The sequence below is a fragment of the Sorex fumeus genome, unplaced genomic scaffold (genome assembly GCF_029834395.1).
Source record: "Sorex fumeus unplaced genomic scaffold, SorFum_2.1 ptg000006l, whole genome shotgun sequence".
Taxonomy (NCBI): Eukaryota; Metazoa; Chordata; class Mammalia; order Eulipotyphla; family Soricidae; genus Sorex; species Sorex fumeus.
Genome location: NW_026606063.1, coordinates 55,927,230 through 55,950,872, shown reverse-complemented (window position 1 = coordinate 55,950,872; position 23,643 = coordinate 55,927,230). Strand labels below are relative to the sequence as shown.

Genomic DNA, 23,643 nt, shown 5'->3' with positions numbered 1-23,643 from the left:
TCAAATTTATAGCTTATTTGACCTACTGCTCCACTTTCAGAAAAAATGACTCATTGTGCCTCCTGAAATCTATCTTGTTTAAGTGAACAAGGTACCCCCTACTTGTACATGAGGCCACCACCCAGGGTGGGTGAGGGGATAGTGCCATCTAATTTTGGAAACATTAGCTAGACCAGGAATTCATTTGGGTCAGAAAAATATATCTTCAATTTTTTTTATTGGAATGAGGGATTTTATCTGGAAACTGTATCCTGGAGCATACCACACAGGGAGAATGCACAGCTTCAGGAAAGGCAGAATCCAGAAGCTGAGAAACCATCATAAGCCAACTGGATGACTTTTCCTGCCTAGCTGGCTCTCATATGTATGTGTGAGTCATTCTTTTATTTTTCTGTAGACTTCAGGAATGACTTTCGTAGACTATGGGTTCTATTCTGCACCTGAGTTTACATCTCTTCATTTAAACAGCCTTGTCTGTCAGTGTCTCCAGTTCTAAATTTCTGGAAGAAAACATCTGACTCCCCGCCTGAGTCAGCTGCCCACTAGGACTCAGGGGTCACATATGATATACCTGGTTTCTGGGAAGCACACAGGAAGGTGGGAAATAACTGAAAGGTGGACATGACGCTAATGTGAAAGGAGAAGAAACACTTTCTGGACAAGTCAGTTTGTGAACAAGTTGTATAGATAGCACCAATTTATAGGCAGTGGAAGTAAGGCAGTATTTTTAAATAAGTATGCATTATTTAGAAGTTTAGTGAATTAATCCAATGTTTGCAGATGGTGAAATTTGTAAACAGAAAAGCTAGAAACAGGGATGATAAAAGGTACGCACATTTGGGGGGGGGGGGGGGAGGCACACTTGGCAGTGCTCAGGGCTTACTCCTGGCTCTGTACTTAGGGATCACTCCTGGCAGGCTTGGGGGACCATGTGAGATTCTGTGGCCACATGCAAGACAAGTGCCCTATCCACTGTATTATTGCTCTGGTTCTCATACACACATTTAGAAAACATTGTATCAGCCAGTGCCTGGACGAAAAGATCAGGTGTGTGTGTGTGTGTCTGTGTGGGTGTGTGTGTGTCTGAATTACAAATGATCTGAATCAGCCACTGCTTCCTGACATAGTGGACAAAACAGGTAGAAGAGAAAGACTGTAAACATATAAAAATAGTTGGTTGTTAAAAAAATGGAAATGACTGAAATGTCCAGTGACATATGAATGGATAAAGAAGTTTTAGTGTATGTGCACAATGGAATACTATGAACTTATAGCACTGTAGCACTGTCCTCCCTTTGTTCATCTATTTGCTTGAGCAGGCACCAGTAAAATGTCTCCATTGTGAGACTTGTTGTTACAAATTCGATTCGATTTTTGGCATATCAAATATGTCATAGGTAGCTTGCCAGGCTTTGCCGTGCAGGCAGGATACTCTCGGTAGCTTGCTGGGCTCTCCAAGAGGGACAGAGGAATCAAACCCAGGTCAGCCGCATGCAAGGCAAACACCCTACCCACTGTGCTATCACTCCAATGAACGTATAAAGGGAAAAAATTAAATCTTGCGGTTTCCTGCAATGTGGATGGAACTGAAGGGTGTCATGTAAATAAAAATAAGTCAGAAAGTAAAGGATAAATGTTGTATTATTTCATTCATTTGTGATATATAGAGAAAAAACAGTAAAATAGGGCAACTGTGCGTGTGGGAACTGATCAGAGCAAATCTAAACCCCGGCTTAGTTCCCCAAGAATCCATAACGGGAGCAGAGAACCTCTTGGTGACCATTAGAGACAGTCAACATGGTGGACTCTGGGTCACCTGAAGAACTGGGAGTAAATCCACTTAATTTTAGGAAGCTTTCTTAGATTCCATGCCTTTTTTTTTTTTTTTTTTTTTTTTTTTTTTTTGCTTTTTGGGTCACGCCTGGCAATGCACAGGGGTTATTCCTGGCTCTGCACTCAGGAGTTACTCCTGGCAGTGCTTAGGGAATCATATGGGATGCTGGGAATCAAACCTGGGTCGGCCGCAGGCAAGGCTAACACCCTACCCACTGTGCTATCTCTCCAGCCCCCATGCCTTTTTTCTGAATGCTTCGGAAAGGCTTTCATTCTCTTCTCAGCTAGTCAGGAGCAAAATGCTTTTAGTGAGTGGTGGTTTGTCTCATGAAACATGGCTTTTCATAGTATGGGGTTGTTCCTCTGCTCTTCCTTTTGGGACTGTAGGAGCTGGCTCTTGACCACGTATTTGGCTATAGAGGATTTGACTGTCGAAATAACCTGCACTACCTGAATGATGGTGCCGACATCATCTTCCACACTGCAGCAGCTGGTGTGGTTCAGAACCTCTCCACAGGTAAATTCTCCACAGGTAATCTCTCCACAGGAAACCTCTCCATAAAAAAATCTCTCCATAGGAAACAAAAATACCTTCTGAAAACAGGCTTCTCATTTCACACTTTCATGTATTTTTTCAGAGGCCCAAAAGCTTAAGCACTTTTCTTCCTTTTAGAGCAATTCCAGACTGGTATTATTTAATCCTACAAATGCTTAGGCCCACATTCAGAATCAAAGCCCTCTTTAATATCTTTGGTAGGCCCTCGAAGAGAGGCCTATGTTCTCTCCTCTCCTGGGAAGCTGAGAGGTTTGGAGAGAAGCCAGAAAGGGAGTGTGGAATGTAGAGAAATTCCTTCCAGGTGGTAATCAAGAACAAAGCATGAGGGAAGTGATCTCATTGATTTTTTAAAATAGATTATTTGGATTTTATTTTTTACTGTTGTCATGGTGACCACCTCCCAGCATTATTAGGGTGGTGGTGCATGTGATGCCAGGAATTGAACCCAGGGTTTCACACATGCAAGGCATATGCTCTATCCACTTGATCCCTTATCACTAATTTTTAATGGTTATTGAGCTTCTAGCAGTTCAGATTTTCACATTTTGTTGGATTATTTAGCTATATTTAGAAAAAGAATGAAAAGAATAATAATAAAAGAGAAAAATAATGAGGACAATCAAAAAATAAAAATACCAGGAATGTTCCATAGCTAGATGATCTTTAAAATTTAAAATCGTGGGCTAGAGAGATAATTCAGGGATTGAGGTGCTTGCCTTGCACACTACTGGCGCTGATTTAGTTCCTGACACTATTTCTGGTCCCCTGAGCACCACCAGCCATGATCCCAAAGCACAGAGTCAAGAGTAAGCCCTGAGCACCACCAAGCGTGACTGGTCCCTCTTGGGGTGTCCCCCCAAATTTAAAAATATTTTAAAAGGAACATTTCAAGGAAAAAAAGATCACTCAGAAATGAAATTTCTAAATATCCACATCTTTATAATCAGAAAATCTGTTAACATTTATATCTTATTTTCTTTCTTTTAATAATAATTCCTTGGGGCTGGAGCAATAACACAGTGGATAGGGTGTTTGCCTTGCACGCGGCCAACCCGGGTTTGATTCCCAGCATCTCATATGGTCCCCCGAGCACCATCAGGGGTAATTCCTGAGTGCAGAGCCAGGAGTAACCCCTGTGCATTGCCATGTGTGACCCGAAAAGCAAAAAAAAAAAAATTCCTCTCCCCCACCAAAATATTAAATTAGCAGTGTGTAATTTCCTCATCTCTCAGTGCCATGGTCATTGTTCACCTCTATGTACTCGAGCACTTGGGATGGGGGATTGGGTTGACAACAGTCACTTTGACCATTGTCATAAAATCCATTTGCCCTCATAAGTGATTGGCATTTCATGTCCCTTTTTTCACTGCTGTGACATATATTGATTTGGGGTTTTAGGGTGTTGCCATTACCTGTTCCATGCAAATACCCAAGCAGATTATCATTTTAATAAACAAAGATGACAAGAGAAACTCTAAGTATTTTCCTCTGTCACTGACTTTCCTTCCCAATGAATAAGTCAGTGGTGTTCAGTGGAATGATACAATCTCTAGGCTCTGTCCAGCCCTAAGGTGGGCAACAGTCCTGGGTGTGGGAAAAAACTGTGATGATTTTGAACTCTGAGAGCATCTGCCTCTAGACTGTTCTCTGGACCCCTACCACACCAAGAACTCACAATTGGAGCTTGTGTATATTAGACAATAAACACGCCTCGCTCCCAGACCTGAAACTGAATATGTAAATTTGAAAAACATTCTTCCACCTTTACTCAGGGATGATTCTAAAAATGAGAACTGAGGGGCTTTAATCACTCACTATTACAAGACAATGCCAAAGACTCCACATGAAGTTTTGGGAATAGCTACAAGTGTCTCTAGCTGCTCACCTTGCCATGTCTCTCTCCTAGGGAGCCAGAGCTTCTACCTGGAGCACACGGATGACATTCTCTGCCTCACGGTGAATCAGCACCCCAAGTACAGGAACATTGTGGCCACCAGCCAGATAGGTAGGGGGAATCCTATGGGATGGAGCTTTGCCCATCTGAGTGGAACAAGGACTTATTAGCAGTGATTCAAAGTGGGGATGGGGTTTTCCAACATATTCCCCTTTTTGTTGCTGTTATTATTTATTTTTTGAGCCCTGAATATAACTGCCAAACACAGTAACAAGTCTCACAATGGAGACGTTACTGGACCGCTCAAGCAAATCAATGAACAATGGGAGGACAGTGCTACAGTGAATATAACTGTGTCACCTGAGTTGGTCCATCCAGAGACTGGTGGTGCTGAGGGACCATTAACTCAGGCCAGAGCCTGAGAATCTGAATGAACAAAGGACTGCATCCCTGTGTCCTTGTAATAATAACGTTACTTTCAGACTTGAGGTATTAGCTGTAGAGCCCCCATTCCAAACCCAGATGTCTGTACTTGGCAAGGGTAGATTGCAGCGTGCATGCCTGTCCCGCTGTGTCCCCGGAAACTGCCAGTGGCAAATGTGAATCCATTCACATTTGTGGAAAGTTGTTTGTTGTTTTAAACTTTGTCATTGCGGAGGAGGTTCTTACAAACACACCTTCCTGCTTGTTTTCATTGAACTCATGTCCATTTTTAAATTTAATTTGAAACTTTCTGATGCTGCTGTTGAGTGCTTCACTATTAGAAACATGACTTACTTTAGCTATTGTTTTCCCTTGACGCTTCCTCATTGCCATTGCCCACCCAATGCAGGTGACATTACGGAGACCCCAGGTAAGGCTGTTCCATCCGTGAGTAGTTTGAACTTACACAGCAAAATCATGTCCATGTATCATGTTTGCTGATTGTATCTGAGTTGCAGATACGAATCATTGACCTCACCAGTTTCCTTTGTATGAACTCCTCACAAGTGTGTGTGCTGGGCATTAGTGCCCCTCAGTCTCTGCCTCTAAAAGAACAGCAGATGCTTCCCCTTATCTCCACCTCTAAAAGGTCAGGTCTTTTATACCCAGTAATTATCCTGTTCCTAATTGCTTGTTTTAAAGGCGAGGTAGAAATACGCGTTGCCTTGGTTCCGCTGTTCTTTCGTCTTAGTTCTCTGTCTTGCCTCCGATACCCAGGGACCACACCATCCATCCACATCTGGGATGCCATGACCAAGCACACCCTCTCCATGCTGAGGTGCTTCCACTCAAAGGGAGTAAATTACATCAACTTCAGTGCAACCGGGAAGCTCCTGGTGTCTGTTGGAGTGGACCCTGAGCACACCATCACCGTTTGGCGTTGGCAAGAAGGTAAAGGAATCTCACCCTCTGACCCTCCCTGAGGCTCGCTTGAGCCGTAGTCCAGCTCACTCTACAGGTGGCTTGAGGCCATGCTGTCCAGTCAGTAGAAACCAGGGCTTCACGGTCCTAGAGGAGCTGCTTTTCAGGGGCCCTGTGGCACAAGAGGGCTGGCCAGGGGATCCTGGCTGGGCACATGAAGAAAGAGTTCCTGTGATACCATTCTCCTTGCACAGAGATGGGCTGCCCCTGTTTCTTTTCACCCCAACTGTTCCTGGTCCTTAACTTTCTCCTGGTTGCTCCCCGGATCCCACTGAGGCATTGTCACCTGATTATATTATTACAACTACGGTGGATTTTACTACCATAGTCTCAAAGACACAGGATTTTTTAAATTTGTTTTTATGCTTTAAATTTTTTTAAAGGGGATTTTTCTTACAAACAAGATTTACATGTAATGTGCAGGACTTCTTACACACACACACACACACACACACACACACACACACGTACACTGGCTGTTACCAAATACAAAATTTATGGTCATCTTCAATTCAAAGATGTGTACTCTTTGAGTATATTTTCAGGTTAGCAAGAGCAATTGAAGTTCCAACTGGGACGTGAATGAGGTTTTTCTTGAGGAGGGGGGCCTGTATAAGGGGCATTGTGAGACTGGAACAGGCAGAGATGTCAGACATCTAGTCTAAGCTTCCAGCACTTCCAGTCCCAGCACCTTTCCAGGAAGGGCCAGTGAGCAGGAACTACAGGGAGATGAGCTCAGTGGGAAGGAGGATGCAGTCACTTCCAAACTATCACATGAGAAAAAGTGGTTGAGGACCTGCAGACATATGTAATGCCACATGCACATCAGATGCCATGTATTTCCCTGTTTTCACATTTTTCAGTACAGTGCATGTAAGCAACCCCAAAATCTATAACTTGGAGGTAGGTACATTTCTTGTGATCCACATGACTACCTTATTAAATGTAATCAATCCCTGATGAGAAATGGAGCATCTTCAAATGCTGCCCAGTATTTAGGGTTGGAAGGACTAGAGAAGTCTTTCTACAGTCAGCATCCATCCTCTGGGAAAATTCCTCCCAATACATTCCTGACAGGTTGCTTTCAATCTTCTACTTTTATACTTTCAAGACTGTGGCCCCTCATCAGTTTACAAGGCAGCCTGCTCCTGCCCCCTGCTTCATAGCCCTGTTTGATGCTAACTCCACCCTCCACTGTAGCCAAGATCATGATGAGCTCCTGCTTTCTTGGATGGAAGTCAGATCAGCCTCTATAAATATTCTTGCTTTTCAGTTCAAGCTCTTTTCATCCCTTTCTCCTTCTGTCCCTTGGCCATACCTGCGCTGGTCCTGCCCTACCACAGGTTCTTTCTCCAGTGGGCTCCTTCCCGTGTCCCAAGGGAGAAATGAGTTGAGCCAGGACATTTATGAAGGCTCCCAAGAGTGAAGCCTTTGGACGGTAACTTTGTCTCATTGCCTTTGTTGGAGCTCGCACCTGTCTCTGTGCAGTGGGTTCTGAGTCAGTGATGATATCAACTGCCACTACTCTGAAAGGATTGTATAGGGTATTTTCCTTCCCTTCCAGTTAATGATATTATTTTACAGAAAATAATAGGTGTTTAATACACATTTTGTTCATTATTAGAGAACACATTATTCCTCATTTGTTAAAAGATTATTTTAGGGAATTCTTGAACACATGCATGGTGAATGTGTGTGTATGGGGGGGAGAGGGTAAATAATAAGCAATTAGATTTATTTTTTAAATGAACTTACTGTATCAAGAACATGTCCTGAGATCCCTGATACTTTTGTGATGTTTGCTCTGAACAAGCTACCAGCCAGAGCAGAAAGGGAGAGGAGAGGATCATCCACAATTAGAAGTGCCAGTGAGATTTATACAAAGGAGAAACAGTCACTTAGAAAAAATATGTATTGCTGCTTCTGTAACTTATAAGTTCAAATCCTTTTTTCCATCAGATCTATTTTTCTTTCATTTATGATTTTTTGTTCTTTATTTATTGCTGAAGTTCATTGTTTTGGTCTCTTATAAGCATTGGAAATGTTTTTTTCACCCAGTCTTCCGTCTTTGAACTTGATATTCTCGATGAGCTCGGAGACATCTGAGGCCTAGGTAGTGAGGCATCTGTTGCAGAATGTCCAGTGTTCCATCTGCAGAGAGTTGCCATCTCCCAGCCGATGTCGGGAAGAGGTGGGGGGGGGAGGGCTGGCTGCAGACCCACCCATGCTTAGAACCCATCACTGCTCCACTCAAGCCATTATGAGATCAAAGAAATAAATGTAGTGATAAAGAAGGGAAGATAGAAAAATGTATGAACAGATAATACAGGGATGAGAGATCATTTTTAAAAAAGGAATGAAAACATTAAAAGTTAAAATGAAAAGATATTTAAAGTTTAGAAATTAGATATTCAAGGGCTGAAACAAAATGAGATAAAAATAGAGGAGGTTTAAAACACAAGCTGAAAGATTAGAAGCCGAGAGACTTTAAAGGAGCTGGAAGCATGATGATAATTAATCCTAAGTACTCACAGACCTCTTCCTGCATCACTCACTAAGGACCTCACTTACATCCATTTTTTTTCATCTTCACAACACTCTGTAAAATGGGAAACTATTATTATCCTCAGTTTACAGTTGAGGTACAAAGAGGTTAAAACCTGTCCAAAGTTGCTCCACATGGTGATACTAGGATTAAATAAAGACGATAACATTAAATAAATTAGGGAGCAAAGCCGAACAAACTCAGTAGTCAAAAACATAAATAATTAAGATTGAGAAACTATCCCTATAAAAGGTAAAAAAAAATTGAACCTCGGGGTTAGAGAGAAGCCTGGGTCGATCCTCAGGTCCACATAAAGTCCCCAAAGTACTACAAAGGTGTGGCCCCAATTCAGAGAAATTTAAACCTGAAGCACATTAAAGGAATAAAGGAATACAGAGAACTTTCCTGAAAAGAAGCCAGAGCTATGTAAAGGAATTTGGGTCTCTAGCGATACCCTTAGGGGGTATTGGACTTTTCTGAGAGATGAGTCCTCTGGGGAGCTGAAGTCGAGATGGAGGATTACCCTAAATCATTTTGCCTAGAAACGTCTTTTCTCCTACCCAAGTGGTTTCCTGCTGTGTTCACAGTTGCCTAGGTATCACTGTGGAAGTGTAGTGTTGTTGGGTGTGGGCTGTTAACATCAGATATTTCCTAGACCCCATGTCTCTTTTTTTTTTTTGGCGGGGGTCACACCCAGAAATGCACAGAGGCTACTCCTGGCTCTGCAATCAGGAATTATTCCTGGTGGTACTTTGGGGACCATATGGGATGCTAGGGATCAAACCCAGCAAGGCAAATGCCCCACCCATTGTATTATCTTTTTGGCACCCTTCTACCCCATGTATTCTCTGCACTGGGAGGGAAGTCTAACGGGGAGGGTGGGTGCTAGTGAGGAAGCCCACCACTGAAGTGTGCCTGGGCCTCACTGGGGTGCACTCCCCACTCACGAGAGCTGCTGGGCCCCAGGAGCAGAGGAGGAACCTTCCCTCAACCACCCACTCACCCACACAGGTGCCAAGATTGCCAGCCGAGGAGGTCACCTGGAGCGCATATTTGTGGTGGAATTCCGTCCTGACTCAGACACACAGTTCGTGTCAGTGGGAGTCAAGCACATGAAGTTCTGGACCCTGGCAGGCAGTGCGCTGCTTTACAAGAAAGGCGTCATCGGGTCCATGGAGGCTGCCAAGATGCAGACGATGCTCTCTGTAGCCTTTGGTGCTGTGAGTTCCAGCAGAAGCTTCCTGAGAGGAGATTCTGAACCCCTGGGCATGGGCAGGAGGCAGGAGAGGGATTGTGTAGGGAGAAATTTGGTCAAGATACTGCAAACAAGAAAAATCCTTTCTGCAGTATTTCTTTTACTAGGTTATTTGCAACCATTGTTCCCTTTCCCTAGCACACTTGGGTGAGTTGACGCTATTTCTCTTCAAAATAATTACAAAATATAACTCCTCCATTTAGGAAGAAGTTCAATATTCAGGGGGTATCTCACAGGCAACTCATATGACACAAGTTACGTGGCCAGAGAGGCTGTTGGGGATAATTTTTGTGACTGTTTAAGATCTCCTTCCTTCCCACACACCCTCTCAACTAGTACTCTAAGTAGACTAGGCAAATAAAAAAAAGTAGACTAGGCAAATAATGGAAGCTCCCATGGGAACATTTTGGAATCCAGCCCACTCTGGTCCTAAATATAGATTTTTCAGCCTTGTAGGTGAGCCCAGGAAAGTTTCTCCATGGGCTAAAGTCCGGCACTTTTCTCATTGTCACCTGGGCTTGGCCACAATCCTGAAGTTCACTGAAATCTGATGTCAGGGAAGTCAGAAGCCCCAAACCAATGTTTCAGAGCCCAGTGGCTTCTGTTAGTGCACTTTTTTTTTTTTTGCTGTTTGGGTCACACCCAGCAATGCACAGGGGTTGCTTCTGGCTCATGCACTCAGGAATTACTCCTGGCAGTGCTTGGGGGACCATATGGGATGCTGGGAATCAAACGCCGTTTGGCCACGTGTAAGGCAAATGCCCTACCCGCTGTGCTATCGCTCCAGCCCCATGTTAGTGCACTTTTGGTGGTGTTCTGCAAATCCTTTTGCCTTTCCTTAGCCCAGAAGTCAATTTGAATCTGTGTCTATATTTCTCTAGCTCTGGTTTCTTAATGGAGGAATGAGGGACTGGGAGGGGACCCTCGTGATACCTGCTGTGAGGGTCCCGGCATGGAAGCTTTCCTTCTGTTTACAGAACAACCTCACTTTCACGGGTGCCATCAATGGAGATGTCTACGTGTGGAAGGACCACTTCCTCATCAGGCTGGTGGCCAAGGCTCACACGGGGCCTGTCTTCACCATGTACACAACCCTTCGGGATGGACTTATAGTGACGGGTGGAAAAGAGCGGCCGTAAGCTAAAGCTACCCCCTGGAACAACTGTTCTTTTCTCATAGTCTTGAGAGAAACTGCACAGATTTCACAGAAAATGCAGATGCCTAGGCTCCTGTCTTTCCTGCCCGAGAGAGTTCAGGCTGCCTTCCTCTAGGAGGGCTCTCGCCAACACTTTCAGGAGTGAGAGAGGCGAGCCATGATGTGCTGATAGTTTTCCTTCTGTGACTTCAGTTCACAAAGTGTTACTCCCAGTAGTTATTTAGGAGAGAGGAGAAAAGATATGACAAACAAGCAGGTGGGCCCCAGAAGCAATTCTCTTCAGAGCTGATCCAGTGAAAACTGCTGTGGTTTAGCTTACCACTCCTATCCCTCCAAGATGTTAGCATTTGAAGGGGTTTTAAGAGCTCAAATTCAAAAGATGACGATCACCCATCAGTGGGCCATAAGAAGGGGGGCAGGAGCACTCTGCAGGGAAAGGTCTCCCTGATCCCCTTAAGATATGACTGTGACCTTTGTGAGACCTCAGGGAGGAGAGGCAGTTGGAGGGCCAGGGGTGCTTAGGAGGAGGACTAATTGGCTGATCATCTCTCAATCTCTTTTCAGGACCAAAGAAGGTGGTGCTGTCAAACTGTGGGACCAGGAGATGAAGCGCTGCCGGGCCTTCCAGCTGGAAACCGGGCAGCTGGTGGAGTGTGTACGCTCTGTATGCCGGGGCAAAGTGAGTGAGGTCGCTCTGCCCATCTGGGGTGGAAAGTAGGACTGGGCCAGGAAGAGAGTGAAGTCCCTTCCCACATAAGTATTTCACCACTGCTGGTTTGCTGGAACCTTAAACCAAACCCCTGTGGCATGACTTACATGGTAGTAGGGAAACAGCAGAGGCAGACCTGGTTGAAAACGGTGGACCCCAAGTTGAACTGACTGTGGGCTCCTAAGTGTGCTGTTTGTGTGTGCATCAAACAGCTGCTGTACAGTTGTGAAAGTGCCTGCATTAGCCATGCACAAGACCTTTCATTAGAAGGCACAGTCAGCAGATGCTCACCACTGTTATTATGGATCATATTGTTATCAGTACCAAGTTATAAACTACTATGCCATGACTAAGGCTATCCAGTCAATGATGGTGAAAGTACTAGAGAATCAGAGCCATTGATTTTCAAGCGATAGTTTGGCTAAATACCAAAACCGGTTATGTTTTAAAAAGCTGTCCAGGTTCCTACCTAGGCCTGCCAAATCAGAATCTCAGGTGGGGCTAAATATGTGATTTCTTTTTTCTAATTTTGAAATCAGATCCCTTTAGTAGTCGACTGTCTTACTTTGTTATTGGTCTAAGAACTTACTTTTTGTATGCCTTCCGTACAAAATGGCAAACCCTGAGCTAAGGAGATATTACAGGGGAGAGGGGTCCATGCAAAGCATGTGCCCGATCTTGGTTCAATCCTTAGAACCACATGGCCCCCCAGAGCACTGGAGGCCCACCAAACACTATTGAGGTGGCCTTGATGGTCCCTGAAACTACAGAGTTCGAGCTGCACCACATCCTTGGGCCCAAACATTCAGTCATTGGGCCAAATGAGTATAACCACAAGAGGCCCCAGGACTCCCTGAGAATTGCTTGGGAAGCTGTTTCCTCCTCCCAAAAGTCAAACCTGACTTGGAGTTCCCATAATTTATTTTCATTTTAAAAATTATATCACCATGACATACAAAAGTTGTTCATCATGCATTTGTTTCAGGAATATAATGTTCCCACATTCATCCCACAGTTGTGATCTTCCACCAGTGTCCTTGATTTCTCTCCCAACTCCTAAGCCTGCCTCCTTGGCAGGCACATGAAAATTTTACTTCATATTGCTTGCTCCAACAAAATGGCAAATAGAATTATCAGAAAATAGATTAGTAAGAGTCAGTTTATGATAATTGACTGTTATATTTCACAATGGTGTTACTAAAGTCATTGAGGATTTATTGGGTTGATTGGTGCTGGTTGAGCCTGTTACTGATTTTGCTCATTGAGCTTGGTGGGCTTCTAGGCAACTTTCTATCTAATTTGCTGTGCTTATACTGAGCTGTAAATACTTAAATTTGGAGGAGTTGTCATGCAGCCATGTAATTTAAATTAAGAATTTCATTTCTAAATTTTACTGTTGGAGAAATGACAGTCATCTGTGAAGGTGATTAGATAAGTGGGAGAAAGAGGCAGAAGTAGGACAGGAAGAGGATTTTCATTTGGTGTAAGAAGAATTAGGATGAGTTTGAGTTGCTGAAGAGCAGAAATCAGTAAGCTTGCAATCACCGGAATGTTCTAGCAAGGTCTAGAATGATAGAGAACTCTCTGTGCTAAAGCTTTCATCCAAGGATATTGAGAGAAAAGGTCAAAAGGAAGTAGCTTTAGCATGGACAATTTAGTTGGTAGAACATTTCTAGGCTTCTTCTGTTTCAATACCATTGCCAGTGAAGAAATTTCCCAAGTTGTTATGACAAAATTTTTTAAAAGTTTTTAAATCATGACAAATATAGATAACATGAGTCTTTACCCATTAATTAGTAATGCTTCTTTCCCCTTCCCACTAACCCTTGGAAACCTCCATTCTTTAGCTCTGAATGTGACTACATACTTCAGGACTTCATAGAAGTGGGATCGTAAAGTATTTGTCCTTTTTTGCTAACAGTGTTTTGATTAAAACAGGGGAAAATTTTAGTGGGAACCAAAGATGGAGAAATCATTGAAGTTGGTGAAAAAAATGCCGCTTCCAACATCCTGATTGATGGCCACATGGAAGGGGAGATCTGGGGCCTGGCCACCCACCCCTCTAAGGACATCTTCATCTCTGCCAGCAATGATGGCACTGCCCGGATCTGGGACCTGGCTGACAAGGTGAGGGCATTTCTGCCTGGGCTGTGCCTGCAAGTGGGCCAAATTGGAGGATGGGTCTAGAGATGAGCCACAGATCAGCAATTCAGCTAGAAAGCTTAATTAAAAGAAACATCATTAAATGAACCCAGTCTTTGGATCTTTCAGCTGTACAATTATCTATAAATTTTTGTAGTACAAGAATAATATAATTTGGAATGACTTTTCCCTTTTCTTGAATGAACTCACAAAAACTTTAGGCAAAAAGAGACAATCATTTTCTCTGAGTGGGAAGACTAAAAAGACTTTATAATGTCAAATGCTCCAAAATGTGAAACATTTCCATCAAAATTCCAGTAAAATTTCTTCTGGAGTTTAAAAATTTTTTAATATATTTTTTTTATTAATCTGGGGCCAGGGATGTAGTTCAGTGGCAGAATGTACTATTTGAGACCTTGAGTTCAATCCCTGGCATTGTGAAAAATAAAAATTCCTCTGAAGTAAAAATATAAAATAGCTAGAAGTTTTGTGGAAAAATAAAGATTAATGTTTCCAAATATTATCTAACGTTAAAACAAGTACTTAAGCTCTGATAATCAAAATATTTTACTTCAAAGTTACTAGTAAATGTTTTGGGCATTTTTAGTCTTAAGAATTAAAGAACAGATGCCTGAGTGAGATTATTATACTCTATTTAGTCTTCATAATTGTAGTGTTTATTATTAACAGTAACTTCATAAATATTATTAATTCTTACAACGGCTTTATAAGACCAATATTAATGTTGCTTCTTTAGAAACGGAAAGATTAGTTTATCCACACACACCCATGGAATGACAGCCAATAATTGAGATTTGAGAAAAGGCCAGAGCTCAAATTCTTCTCTCTGGACAAGGGGTCATCAGTCTAGATCTGCAGGAGCAAGCTTGGCTTGCTGCCTGTTTTTGCAGATTAAGCTTTGACCACTCCCTTATATAGTTTGTATCTATGGCTACTCATGGCTGAGGGTTGGGACTGAGATCATATAAATTACAAGTCCGAAAATATTTCTTTCCAAACCATTTGCAGAAAAGGTCCCCCAACCCTTGCCCTAAAACAAGTTTTCTCCTAAACTGAACTACATGCTGCCTACCTCTGCCATGCAGGGCCAATCAGTGCAAGAAACAAGAACTCTGGAAACTTAGAGTAGTAGCAGGGATAGCCTGGGTGCTCTGGCTTGAGTTCAGAATTTCCCCTGAAAACCTGCCAAGGAGCTGGAGGTTAATGCGATACTACTTTGTATCTGTGTAGAAGCTGCTGAACAAGGTAAACCTGGGCCACGCAGCAAGGTGTGCAGCCTACAGCCCTGATGGGGAGATGGTGGCCATTGGCATGAAGAATGGGGAGTTTGTCATCTTGATGGTGAACAGCCTCAAAGTTTGGGGGAAAAAACGAGATCGGAAATCTGCCATCCAAGATATCAGGTACATAGTGAGTAGATGGGGTGGGAATGGGTATGTTCTTCCTTTCCAGGGGTTCCCATTCTAGAGGGCAGGGTTGAAGACTGGATTGAAGAACTCATTTGAGAGGGCCCCTTTCAGTGAACTAAGAAAATTGACGTTTGCACACATTAATTCACAGACACGTCTTTGTGAATTCCCATTGTGGTTAAAACTTGTAAAAGCCATTCTAGAAAAATATTCGACATTTATAAAACATCCCCCTATGGGATTTTATCCCCCACAAAATCCCATAGAATGAAGCAAACTCTAATCACATTTTAGTCTAGAATGAGACTCTTTGAGCGTAGGAGGCCCATCCCAGAACAGACCTCATGCCTGACCATATTCAAACCACCTTCTTCACAGACCATCCTTTGAATTGCTTTTCTAGAATCAGCCCAGACAGCAGATTCTTAGCTGTTGGCTCTTCTGAACACACCGTGGATTTCTATGACCTCACTCAGGGCACCAGCCTGAATCGCATTGGGTACTGCAAAGATATCCCAAGCTTCGTCATTCAGATGGATTTTTCTGCAGATGGCAGATACATCCAGGTAGGCTTTGGGCTTATTGATATCCAGGGAAACCAAAATGATGGTGATATTAACAATCACTCATATTGATTGCTTACTATGTGCCAGATAATGTGCTAATTTACTTATGGCAAGAATTCCTCTAAATACTGTTACTTGAAGACTTAGAAAGTAGTCTTAAAGTAGTTTCTTTTAGGAACACAAGCTTTAAACATCTTTAATCCTTCTCTCACCATCTATTTTAAAGTGTTCTAATTTCTAGTTAGTTCTCTAGGGATGCACCTAAGCTTGTATTGCTGGTTAGTTCTTTTTGGTTCCAAATTCTATGGGGAATTGTGCCTCCACATGTATGAACTGGACTTTAGTCACTGGGCCTGGGCAGAACTACCAAGTGCTAAGAGCTGGAAGGGGGAGGAATCTCACCCTCTGAAATTATTGCTGAAAACACAACAGTGATGTCTTTGGAGCATTATGCATTTATGAGCTGGCTTGGAATTGGGTATTCACTGTTAAAGGGGAGTGGACACATTCATTCATTTGTCCTAGATTTACTGAACCAGACATCTTGCTGGACTTTTAGATGAACAAATTAGGCCTGTTCCCTGCTCCCCTGGAGCATGCCATTTTAATGGAAAAAAACAGCACGAAACACATCATCACAAAAATATACATTTAATTACAAATTGTGCTGAGAAGGAAAAGTACAGGATGCTGTGGGTGCGTTTAACAGGCGCTGAATTTAGACTCACCACCTCTCCATGCAAGTGATATTTAAGCCGAGGTCTGTGGGATGTGTAGGAGTCGGCCAACAAAGAGGGGAGGCAACCGCGTTTCAGGCCATCTGTGAGACTCCCTGAGGTGGGAAAGAGCTGAGCTCATTTCATGAACATCAGGAAAACCTGAGCCAGCACCACAGGGTGAGAAGGAGCTGAAAGTGTTGGTAGCAACCATCCTGTGGGAAGTGGTCCATTTATCCACCCCCAGAGAAACAAAGGCCAGAGGTTCCCAAATGTGGCCCACTTCCCCCTTTACAAAAATAAAAAAAAAAAAGGAAAAAAAAAAGATCCATTGCTTTTCACCCTTGGAAATCCATCTTCTTTAAGGGAACAGAAAGATCTCTTCAGTTACACTAAATCATTTCAGCACATGGTGGGCTGGGGAGGGCAGGAAAATCCACTTTGGGAAATGACCTAGAAGCTTCAAAACATTTTTTTGTTAGCTGCTATCTGCAAGGACCAGGTGAAGTTTGGGACCTTGAGAACAGGAATTCTCAGACAAGTCCACATCAGAATCTCCAGACTGTCAGACCCCAGGGTGCAACTTCCATGTTCTACTGACTGAGGGTGGATTCAGGTTCGCAGCTCTGTCCCCACACCCCACCCCCATACTTGCCACCAGTTTCTGTGCTGCTCACTCTGCTGTTCAGGAAGCTTGCAGACCACTGTCTGAGGGCTTCAGAAAGAGTGAGCAAACGAAAGGCATATGCCACAGGCTTTGTGGGTAGAGCCACACTTGGGGTGAAGTCTGGGGGGGTGCACAGACTGCCCTAGTGTTCTGGGAAACAGCTCAGTAAAATGGGGGCCCTTTGGACTGGAGAGTTGGTGGACGTGGATTTCCCCCACTGGCAGGTGTCAACAGGAGCCTACAAGCGCCAAGTGCATGAGGTCCCCCTGGGAAAACAAGTGACTGAAGCCATGGTCATTGAGAAGATCACCTGGGCCTCCTGGACAAGGTAACTTGAAAAATCTTGTTGAAAACATATCACAGGGGCCTTATGTCCCAGGTGTAATCAGGAACTAAATAGGTTTTCTTTGGGCAGGGGAAAGTGTTTCAGGACATAAGTTTCTTGGTACCAATATGGGTCGTTGACTTTAATTCAGCCAGGACATTTGAAATGCAAAGCCCCTCTTTTGGTCAAATACATCCTTCAAACCCCAACCCTTTGCCAAGTTTAAAGGATAACTATCAACATCGGCCAAGCCCAGGTAGACTGAAGAGAGGCTGGGAGGGCTCTAGCCCTCCCAGGTCAGCAGAGCAGAGGCTTGCCAACTCAGGGGGTCTGTGAGCTCGAACATCCCGTTTAAGCTCCAAGCATGTGTGTACTCAGGACTGGAGGGAAAAGGAAGAATCAGAAATGGACTGATTCTTTAGAGGGTGTTTGGGACAGGGGCAAAGAATTATAAGAGCTGGGCAGGACAAGTGCCCAAATGAGGTGGTAGGGTCAGATGCTTTCATGCCAAAAGAGCCACATAACCACACTGAATCGTGCAAAATATCCCCCATCCTTGGAAGAGGATGACGGTGTAGGAAGTCTTCTCATGTTGAACACCTCTTCTTGTTGCAACAGTATTCTGGGAGATGAAGTCATTGGCATCTGGCCTCGAAATGCAGACAAAGCTGATGTCAACTGTGCCTGTGTGACCCATGCTGGCTTGAACATTGTCACAGGAGATGACTTCGGGCTGGTGAAGCTCTTTGACTTTCCATGCACTGAAAAATTTGTGAGTCTTCATTTGAGTAACCTTTGTATATCATGCAAGTGTGTCTATGGGAGACAGTGGCCACATTAGACAAACAGCTAGAATCCAGAGCAAGAGGAAACCTAATCTTTTCCTGAAGTCCTGCAAGCAGGCAATGGGAAATTGGAGGGAGGACACAAGTGGCCACATATGAGGCCAGAATGAGACAAAAAGGAGAGCACCAGGCTGGCTGACAGACCAAATAGGAATCCCACAAATGAAGATTGGTCCTAGGAAGAAGGGATTTGAGTCCTACTAGACTGTGGCTGGTGGGAGAACCAAGAGTCCCTTAGCTGTCTCTATTCCTCTTTGCTCACAGGCCAAACATAAGCGTTACTTTGGTCACTCGGCTCACGTGACGAACATTCGTTTCTCGCATGATGACAAGTATGTGGTCAGCACTGGAGGTGATGACTGCAGGTATGTATTCAAGTGACCCCCAGGCCTCCTCCCCTTCATCATGGGCAGGGGGTGGGGCTGATATGGGATAGTAAACAAAAGATTCAGGCATTCCAATGGAGATAAGGACTTTCCACAAATAAGTTTAATTTTTAACAACCCCCAACCTGATCAGATAAATACCAATCTAAATTTTCAGAGGGTTGAGCATCCCTGCGAGTCATTTTTCAGCAACTGGTGAAATTCCAGTCAACTGAGCATTGCTGTGTGCAGAGATAGATTTCAGCAGAGCTCAACATCATCACATACTCTCAGGGAGGTTACAATGACCTTGATCCATAGGGATTTTAAGAAATGCCACTGGATCACAGTTCTTATGTTGGATTAGTCCACACCCAAGATGTTTAAAAATATCAGGAATATTGAATTTGAAAGTACTCCGAAGGCAAGTGATAGCCTAATTTTACACATGAGCTGGGATAAGAGATGGTTACTGGGTGCCCAGTACCAATTGGTAATGGGAGAGCCTCAGCCAGGTCTTCAGACCCTGAACCAAGAGACCTGATTTCACTGCTGCTTAGTGTGAAGTGGGCCCACATTGTTCCTCATGAGGAATTTAGTGGTGGTGTTTGGGAGGAACTCCTACCAGCACACTCCAGATACCAGCTTTGTCAGTTATTTACATGGCAGCTTTGTTCTGCCTTTCCCCCCCAAACACCATTTTTTATTTGGTGTGTGGAGGAAAAGGTTGAGGTCATCCTAAAGTTATCCAGTATATTGGCTGAGTTGAAGAGCTTTAATTCAATGTGAGCATTTGATTCTCTTCAGCCTAAGTAAAACTCCTGGGGAGGATAAAGGAAAAAAGTACACAAATTCCATACATTTTAGTGGCCTGAGTGAATTTGTGTTAAAGGCACACATAGGAAACTTTAACCCACTTTCTACACAAAAATATTGGGTAGAAAACGGCCCCAAATGATGCTTTCTATGTCCTTCCTAAGGCACACTACTATGCTAACCGCTGCTGCACTTAAAGCTCTGGAGAGTTCTAAGAACAGCCCTGGCAGAGTGGAAAGGCCCATTCAAAGCAGCACCAGCCCCACTGTGAACAAGCTAACAAAAAGGACCTGAGTGATTGGTCATCTCAGTGCTGCAGATACAGGGTGGCTTTTGATTACTCTAATAGGCTTAGATGTGACCTTTAAAATGTAGGGCCCCTGGGCCTTTATAGTCATGGGAGTGTAGTGTGATCCCTGGCTCAGTGCTAAACACTAGAAAGGGCTCTCTTACTCAAGTGGAGTTGATAAAACCTTTTCAGAAGTAACAAGCGAGATAGTGTGAAGTCAAATTGCCAAAAGTCCTCACATTCAGCAAACACTTAAGAAACCGAGCCAAACAAAACATAAAACAATAGGCCATTTTTAAAGAAGGCAATGACCTTTCATAGGTGGCAAGATCCCTGGCATGTCTTTTGATATCAAAAGAACCGTGTTCAGTTCATCACCTGAGCTTGGTCTTGGAGCTCTTCGTGTTGGTTTCTGTCACTTGACAAAGGTATGATGTCCAATAAGGCAAAACAATGGTTTGGTCTGCCTTTACAGTGTGTTTGTATGGCGATGTCTATAAATGCCTGAAGCCTCCTACATCAATGCTACTGCTGCTACCACCCAGCAACTGCAGACTGGGAGGAGGTACCTCCTCGCCACAGGCTGCTGGGAAAAGCCCGCCACACTGTGGGCCGACTGCTCTGGTCATCTGGAATCTCCAAAACTGTGATGCCAAGAAAGGAAGGTCAGTTCTAAAAGACTAAGACAGCTTGCATCTGTCCCTAAGGCAAATCTATAATTACTAATTATGTAAACAATGACAAACATCCTAATAATGTAGCCCACTGACAAAATTTAAAGCCTGTTTCCCTGACCAATAATGTAGCTTTTGATTTGCAAGTCAAAATTTTTACAAGTTTTGTTATGTTTCTATAGTTTGGAAATGTTCACTTTTACAAATAAGTTGAATATGACCATTTAAGTTACTGCACTTAAGTACTAGAGAAACTTAGCCTCTGTTCTTCATGTTTAGCTTTCAAAAACCAAATGAGCCATGTATAAAAAAAAAGTTGAGAAACTTAATTTTTTAACACTTTATTTGCAGAGTTTTATATCCATTAAGTGCCTTTGAAAGTTTCCAGCTCTGTGGGCTGCTCTCACTTCCCACAAAAGATCTCCTTTCTACCTGTGGTGCTAAAACTTAAAACTGAGGAGGGCTACATGGACTCTTAGATTTCCTGGTCTGTTGCCCACATCATGTGTTTGTGTCAAGGCTTCCTAAATGAAAAAGTTAACTGCTTGTGAAATGTTGGCTAAATACGGTGAGCAATGAACTTAATTGGGGGTGGGGGGGAAGGGTAGAACAGCTCAGTATGTTTAGTGCCAAACCTGCAAAAATCCAAAATAGAAAACAAACAACAAAAGGACAAAAAAAAAATCCCTCTTACTACAGAATGAAGATGCAGAGTAAGTCACATTAATCTTAAAATGATAATGAATAAGGTGGCCTACAAACTGCACTCAAATCTACTGATTTGTATAAATAGGTCATGACTGAATAAATGTGAACTTATTTGATGAATCCAGATTATAAAACAAAATTTTCTGATTTAGAGCTTTTCCACGTTGGCTGACAACAGAATGTGACTGGGACAATGTTATTTAGACCATCTCCCTAGACCACCTCAGTCATACTTAGACTCAGCCGACAGCTGATCATGAGGAGCTGACAGTGGGCACTGAGTGCCCTGGTGAGGGACAGTGACTCTGAGCACATGCCAGTTAGTCCTTGTGGTCTGTGATTTAACATTCTGGATCTTGAGCTACTAGCTAGTTGCCATTCTCAGTTTAGAGAAAAGATGAAATGAAGCATTTTCAATTAGCTAGATTAATATTTACCCAGAAGTGCTTCAGCATTCTTAATGGATTAGATCACTCATTAAGCTATTTTTATATAACAATTTATAATGCCTTATATTAATCCACTGGTAGGTGTTGGGCCCCCACAGTTAATTCCCTACTTCAGTCCAAATTCTGTCTTCTGTAACTATGTGACTGGTGATGCTGAGTAAGAACCATGTCTGCCGTTATTGTCCCACTGAACTTTCATACCAATCAGATCTTGTATTGAAATAACCATGTGGAAGAACAATGTTATGTACAATTATATTTAAAGAGCAATAGTGTCTGTGTCAAGAAAACTTCTTAAATCTTATTTGTACATTTATATGGTATAATTTTATGTTAAAATATTGGTGCATGAGTTTATTTTCAATGATCAAATATAAAAATGCATAATTTAAAAACATTTTGGTGTCTAATAAATTTGACTATGTAACTGTCCTGCAGTACTTTTGTTTTCAAAGTAAACACGGCTATACTATGAGCTGAGAACTGTTTTAACAGTGTCCACACTTACATATACTTTTAATCTGCTGCAGTTTCGTGAAACCAAAACACCAAACATATTTGTCTATAAGCTTTATTGATAACTTCGCTTTTACAGTTCACAATGCATTCCACAGATTTAGTTCAGTACAACTTAAACCACAATTGTATAAATCTTCATTTTATAATCTCTTGCATAACAACGTCTGATATTCGCAAATGTTTTTGGAAGCATTAGAGTCAGTCCATAGGTTGAGTTTGTGACGAAATTAACTACAATAAGTTTGATGAAGTTTATGTTGAGGAATTCTATGAGCATGGCATCATTTCATGATAAAAATAGATGGTAGTGCTCCTAGAAATATGTTTTCTTTTTCTAGCTTAAGAGCTTTGAAACTACACACATAGATAACCAAGGACTCTCTGAAATACCAAGCACTTCAAGCACTGTGGGGGCAGCTGAAAGGTAAAGGTCTAAGCTTTGTGAAACACTATATATAGATATATATAATAATCTATACTTATATTGGCAATTAATATAACAGTAAAATTCACAATACACCTAGAACATACCAGAAAGGCGAACTTTTCATTTATGCCTTAGTGGTATGATCTCGTCTAAACATTTCATCTCAGAAAATCTTCATCATTCTACACAGACCAGACACAGTGCACAAACTGTGAAAAGGGTTATTTTTTTCAGCTCCACTTTTCTCTGCAATTCCTCAAACACACCAAGACTACCTGCAACGAATTGTATCATACAGCTTTCGCAGATCTTTTTTTTTTAAATTTACCAGTGCCTCGTATGGGAAAAATAAAAGATTACGGTTTAAAATCCATACATAGCAGCTTACAATACTTAAAATGATGAACACATGGTAGTCAAGGCAGGTCATTTTTCCTCAGACACTGCATTGCAAAAAATAAAGATCTGTGAAATTGCATTGCAATGTCAAGGTTCCATTCTTCCCTGACCCTCCCCCATGTAATCAAACAAACATCCCCTTTAAAGATAAACTATTGTTCATTATTTCAGGTTTTTCATTCAGCTTTGCGCTTCAATCCAGGGATTTTTGCTTGGATTCTACAAATGAAGAGAAAAACTGTCAATGTAAATATTTTTAAATAAAGAATTTTCTTTTCTGCTGACTAAAATACCATTCGTTAAGAACTACAGCTCTTTTTCAACTCTAGTGTTATTTATACAGCCCAACCAACTGATTGTAAATTCAAAATATCAAAGGTCAGACATGGATTTAATACATCTACCCCCACATTACACTTACTCAAACACTTACGACCCAACTACAGGCTAATTAATTCAATGCTTGGGCTATAATAGAGTCTTAAACATCTCATGTACTTTACTGAATAATGAAGGTGAAAGTAAGGTCTTTCAGAGTAGCATATGGCTTACAGGGAGCTGTAGCTCTCAATTGCTGCCTAGAATCACAAGGTCATCACAATCACTAGCCAAGAAAACAGCAAAGTCTGAACATTGTTTATACTAAATGTATACCACTTTTAAGACTGCAACAGTTGAAAATCTTAATCAAATTGTTTTAAGTCAGGGACAGTAACTGCCCAGCAAACACAAAATGAAATACTGATGACTGTCAAACTGCAGCCTATACTTTTGTTACAAATTGGTCTCACAAATTTAAAAAAATCTTTAAATATTTATAGTGAGCCTAGAGCTTAATGGTCCAAATGTTAGAGAAAAGTATTTTGGCAAATATAATGTCACACTCTAGATTTAAGTTATACTCATTAAACCCTCAATACAGAAATATATGCATATTATACTGTTATCAAAATC

The 23,643-nt window shown here is 42.3% G+C and overlaps 2 protein-coding genes across 6 annotated transcripts in view; one reads left to right on the top strand and one right to left on the bottom strand.

Annotated features, from left to right (window-relative positions):
- Positions 1 to 20,768, top strand: part of EML6 (EMAP like 6) — a 290,220-nt gene extending 269,452 nt beyond the window's left edge. The window contains exons 29-42 of one of the 2 annotated variants that reach the window (XM_056124960.1): positions 2,221 to 2,350; positions 4,296 to 4,394; positions 5,116 to 5,136; positions 5,484 to 5,657; positions 9,244 to 9,452; positions 10,465 to 10,622; positions 11,208 to 11,322; positions 13,291 to 13,479; positions 14,746 to 14,918; positions 15,328 to 15,490; positions 17,098 to 17,201; positions 17,817 to 17,970; positions 18,308 to 18,408; positions 19,989 to 20,768. In XM_056124960.1, coding sequence (XP_055980935.1) covers positions 2,221 to 2,350; positions 4,296 to 4,394; positions 5,116 to 5,136; positions 5,484 to 5,657; positions 9,244 to 9,452; positions 10,465 to 10,622; positions 11,208 to 11,322; positions 13,291 to 13,479; positions 14,746 to 14,918; positions 15,328 to 15,490; positions 17,098 to 17,201; positions 17,817 to 17,970; positions 18,308 to 18,408; positions 19,989 to 20,013 — 1,815 coding nt within the window. In that variant the 3' untranslated portion in view covers positions 20,014 to 20,768. The remainder of the gene's footprint in view (positions 1 to 2,220; positions 2,351 to 4,295; positions 4,395 to 5,115; positions 5,137 to 5,483; positions 5,658 to 9,243; positions 9,453 to 10,464; positions 10,623 to 11,207; positions 11,323 to 13,290; positions 13,480 to 14,745; positions 14,919 to 15,327; positions 15,491 to 17,097; positions 17,202 to 17,816; positions 17,971 to 18,307; positions 18,409 to 19,988) is intronic. The other variant, XM_056124968.1, reaches the window with a different exon arrangement.
- A 1,131-nt stretch (positions 20,769 to 21,899) lies between these two features.
- The window catches only part of RTN4 (reticulon 4), a 63,925-nt gene continuing 62,181 nt past the window's right edge, over positions 21,900 to 23,643 (bottom strand). For all 4 annotated transcript variants that reach the window (XM_056129894.1, XM_056129914.1, XM_056129905.1 and 1 more), the window contains one exon: positions 21,900 to 22,908. In XM_056129894.1, coding sequence (XP_055985869.1) covers positions 22,866 to 22,908 — 43 coding nt within the window. In that variant the 3' untranslated portion in view covers positions 21,900 to 22,865. The remainder of the gene's footprint in view (positions 22,909 to 23,643) is intronic.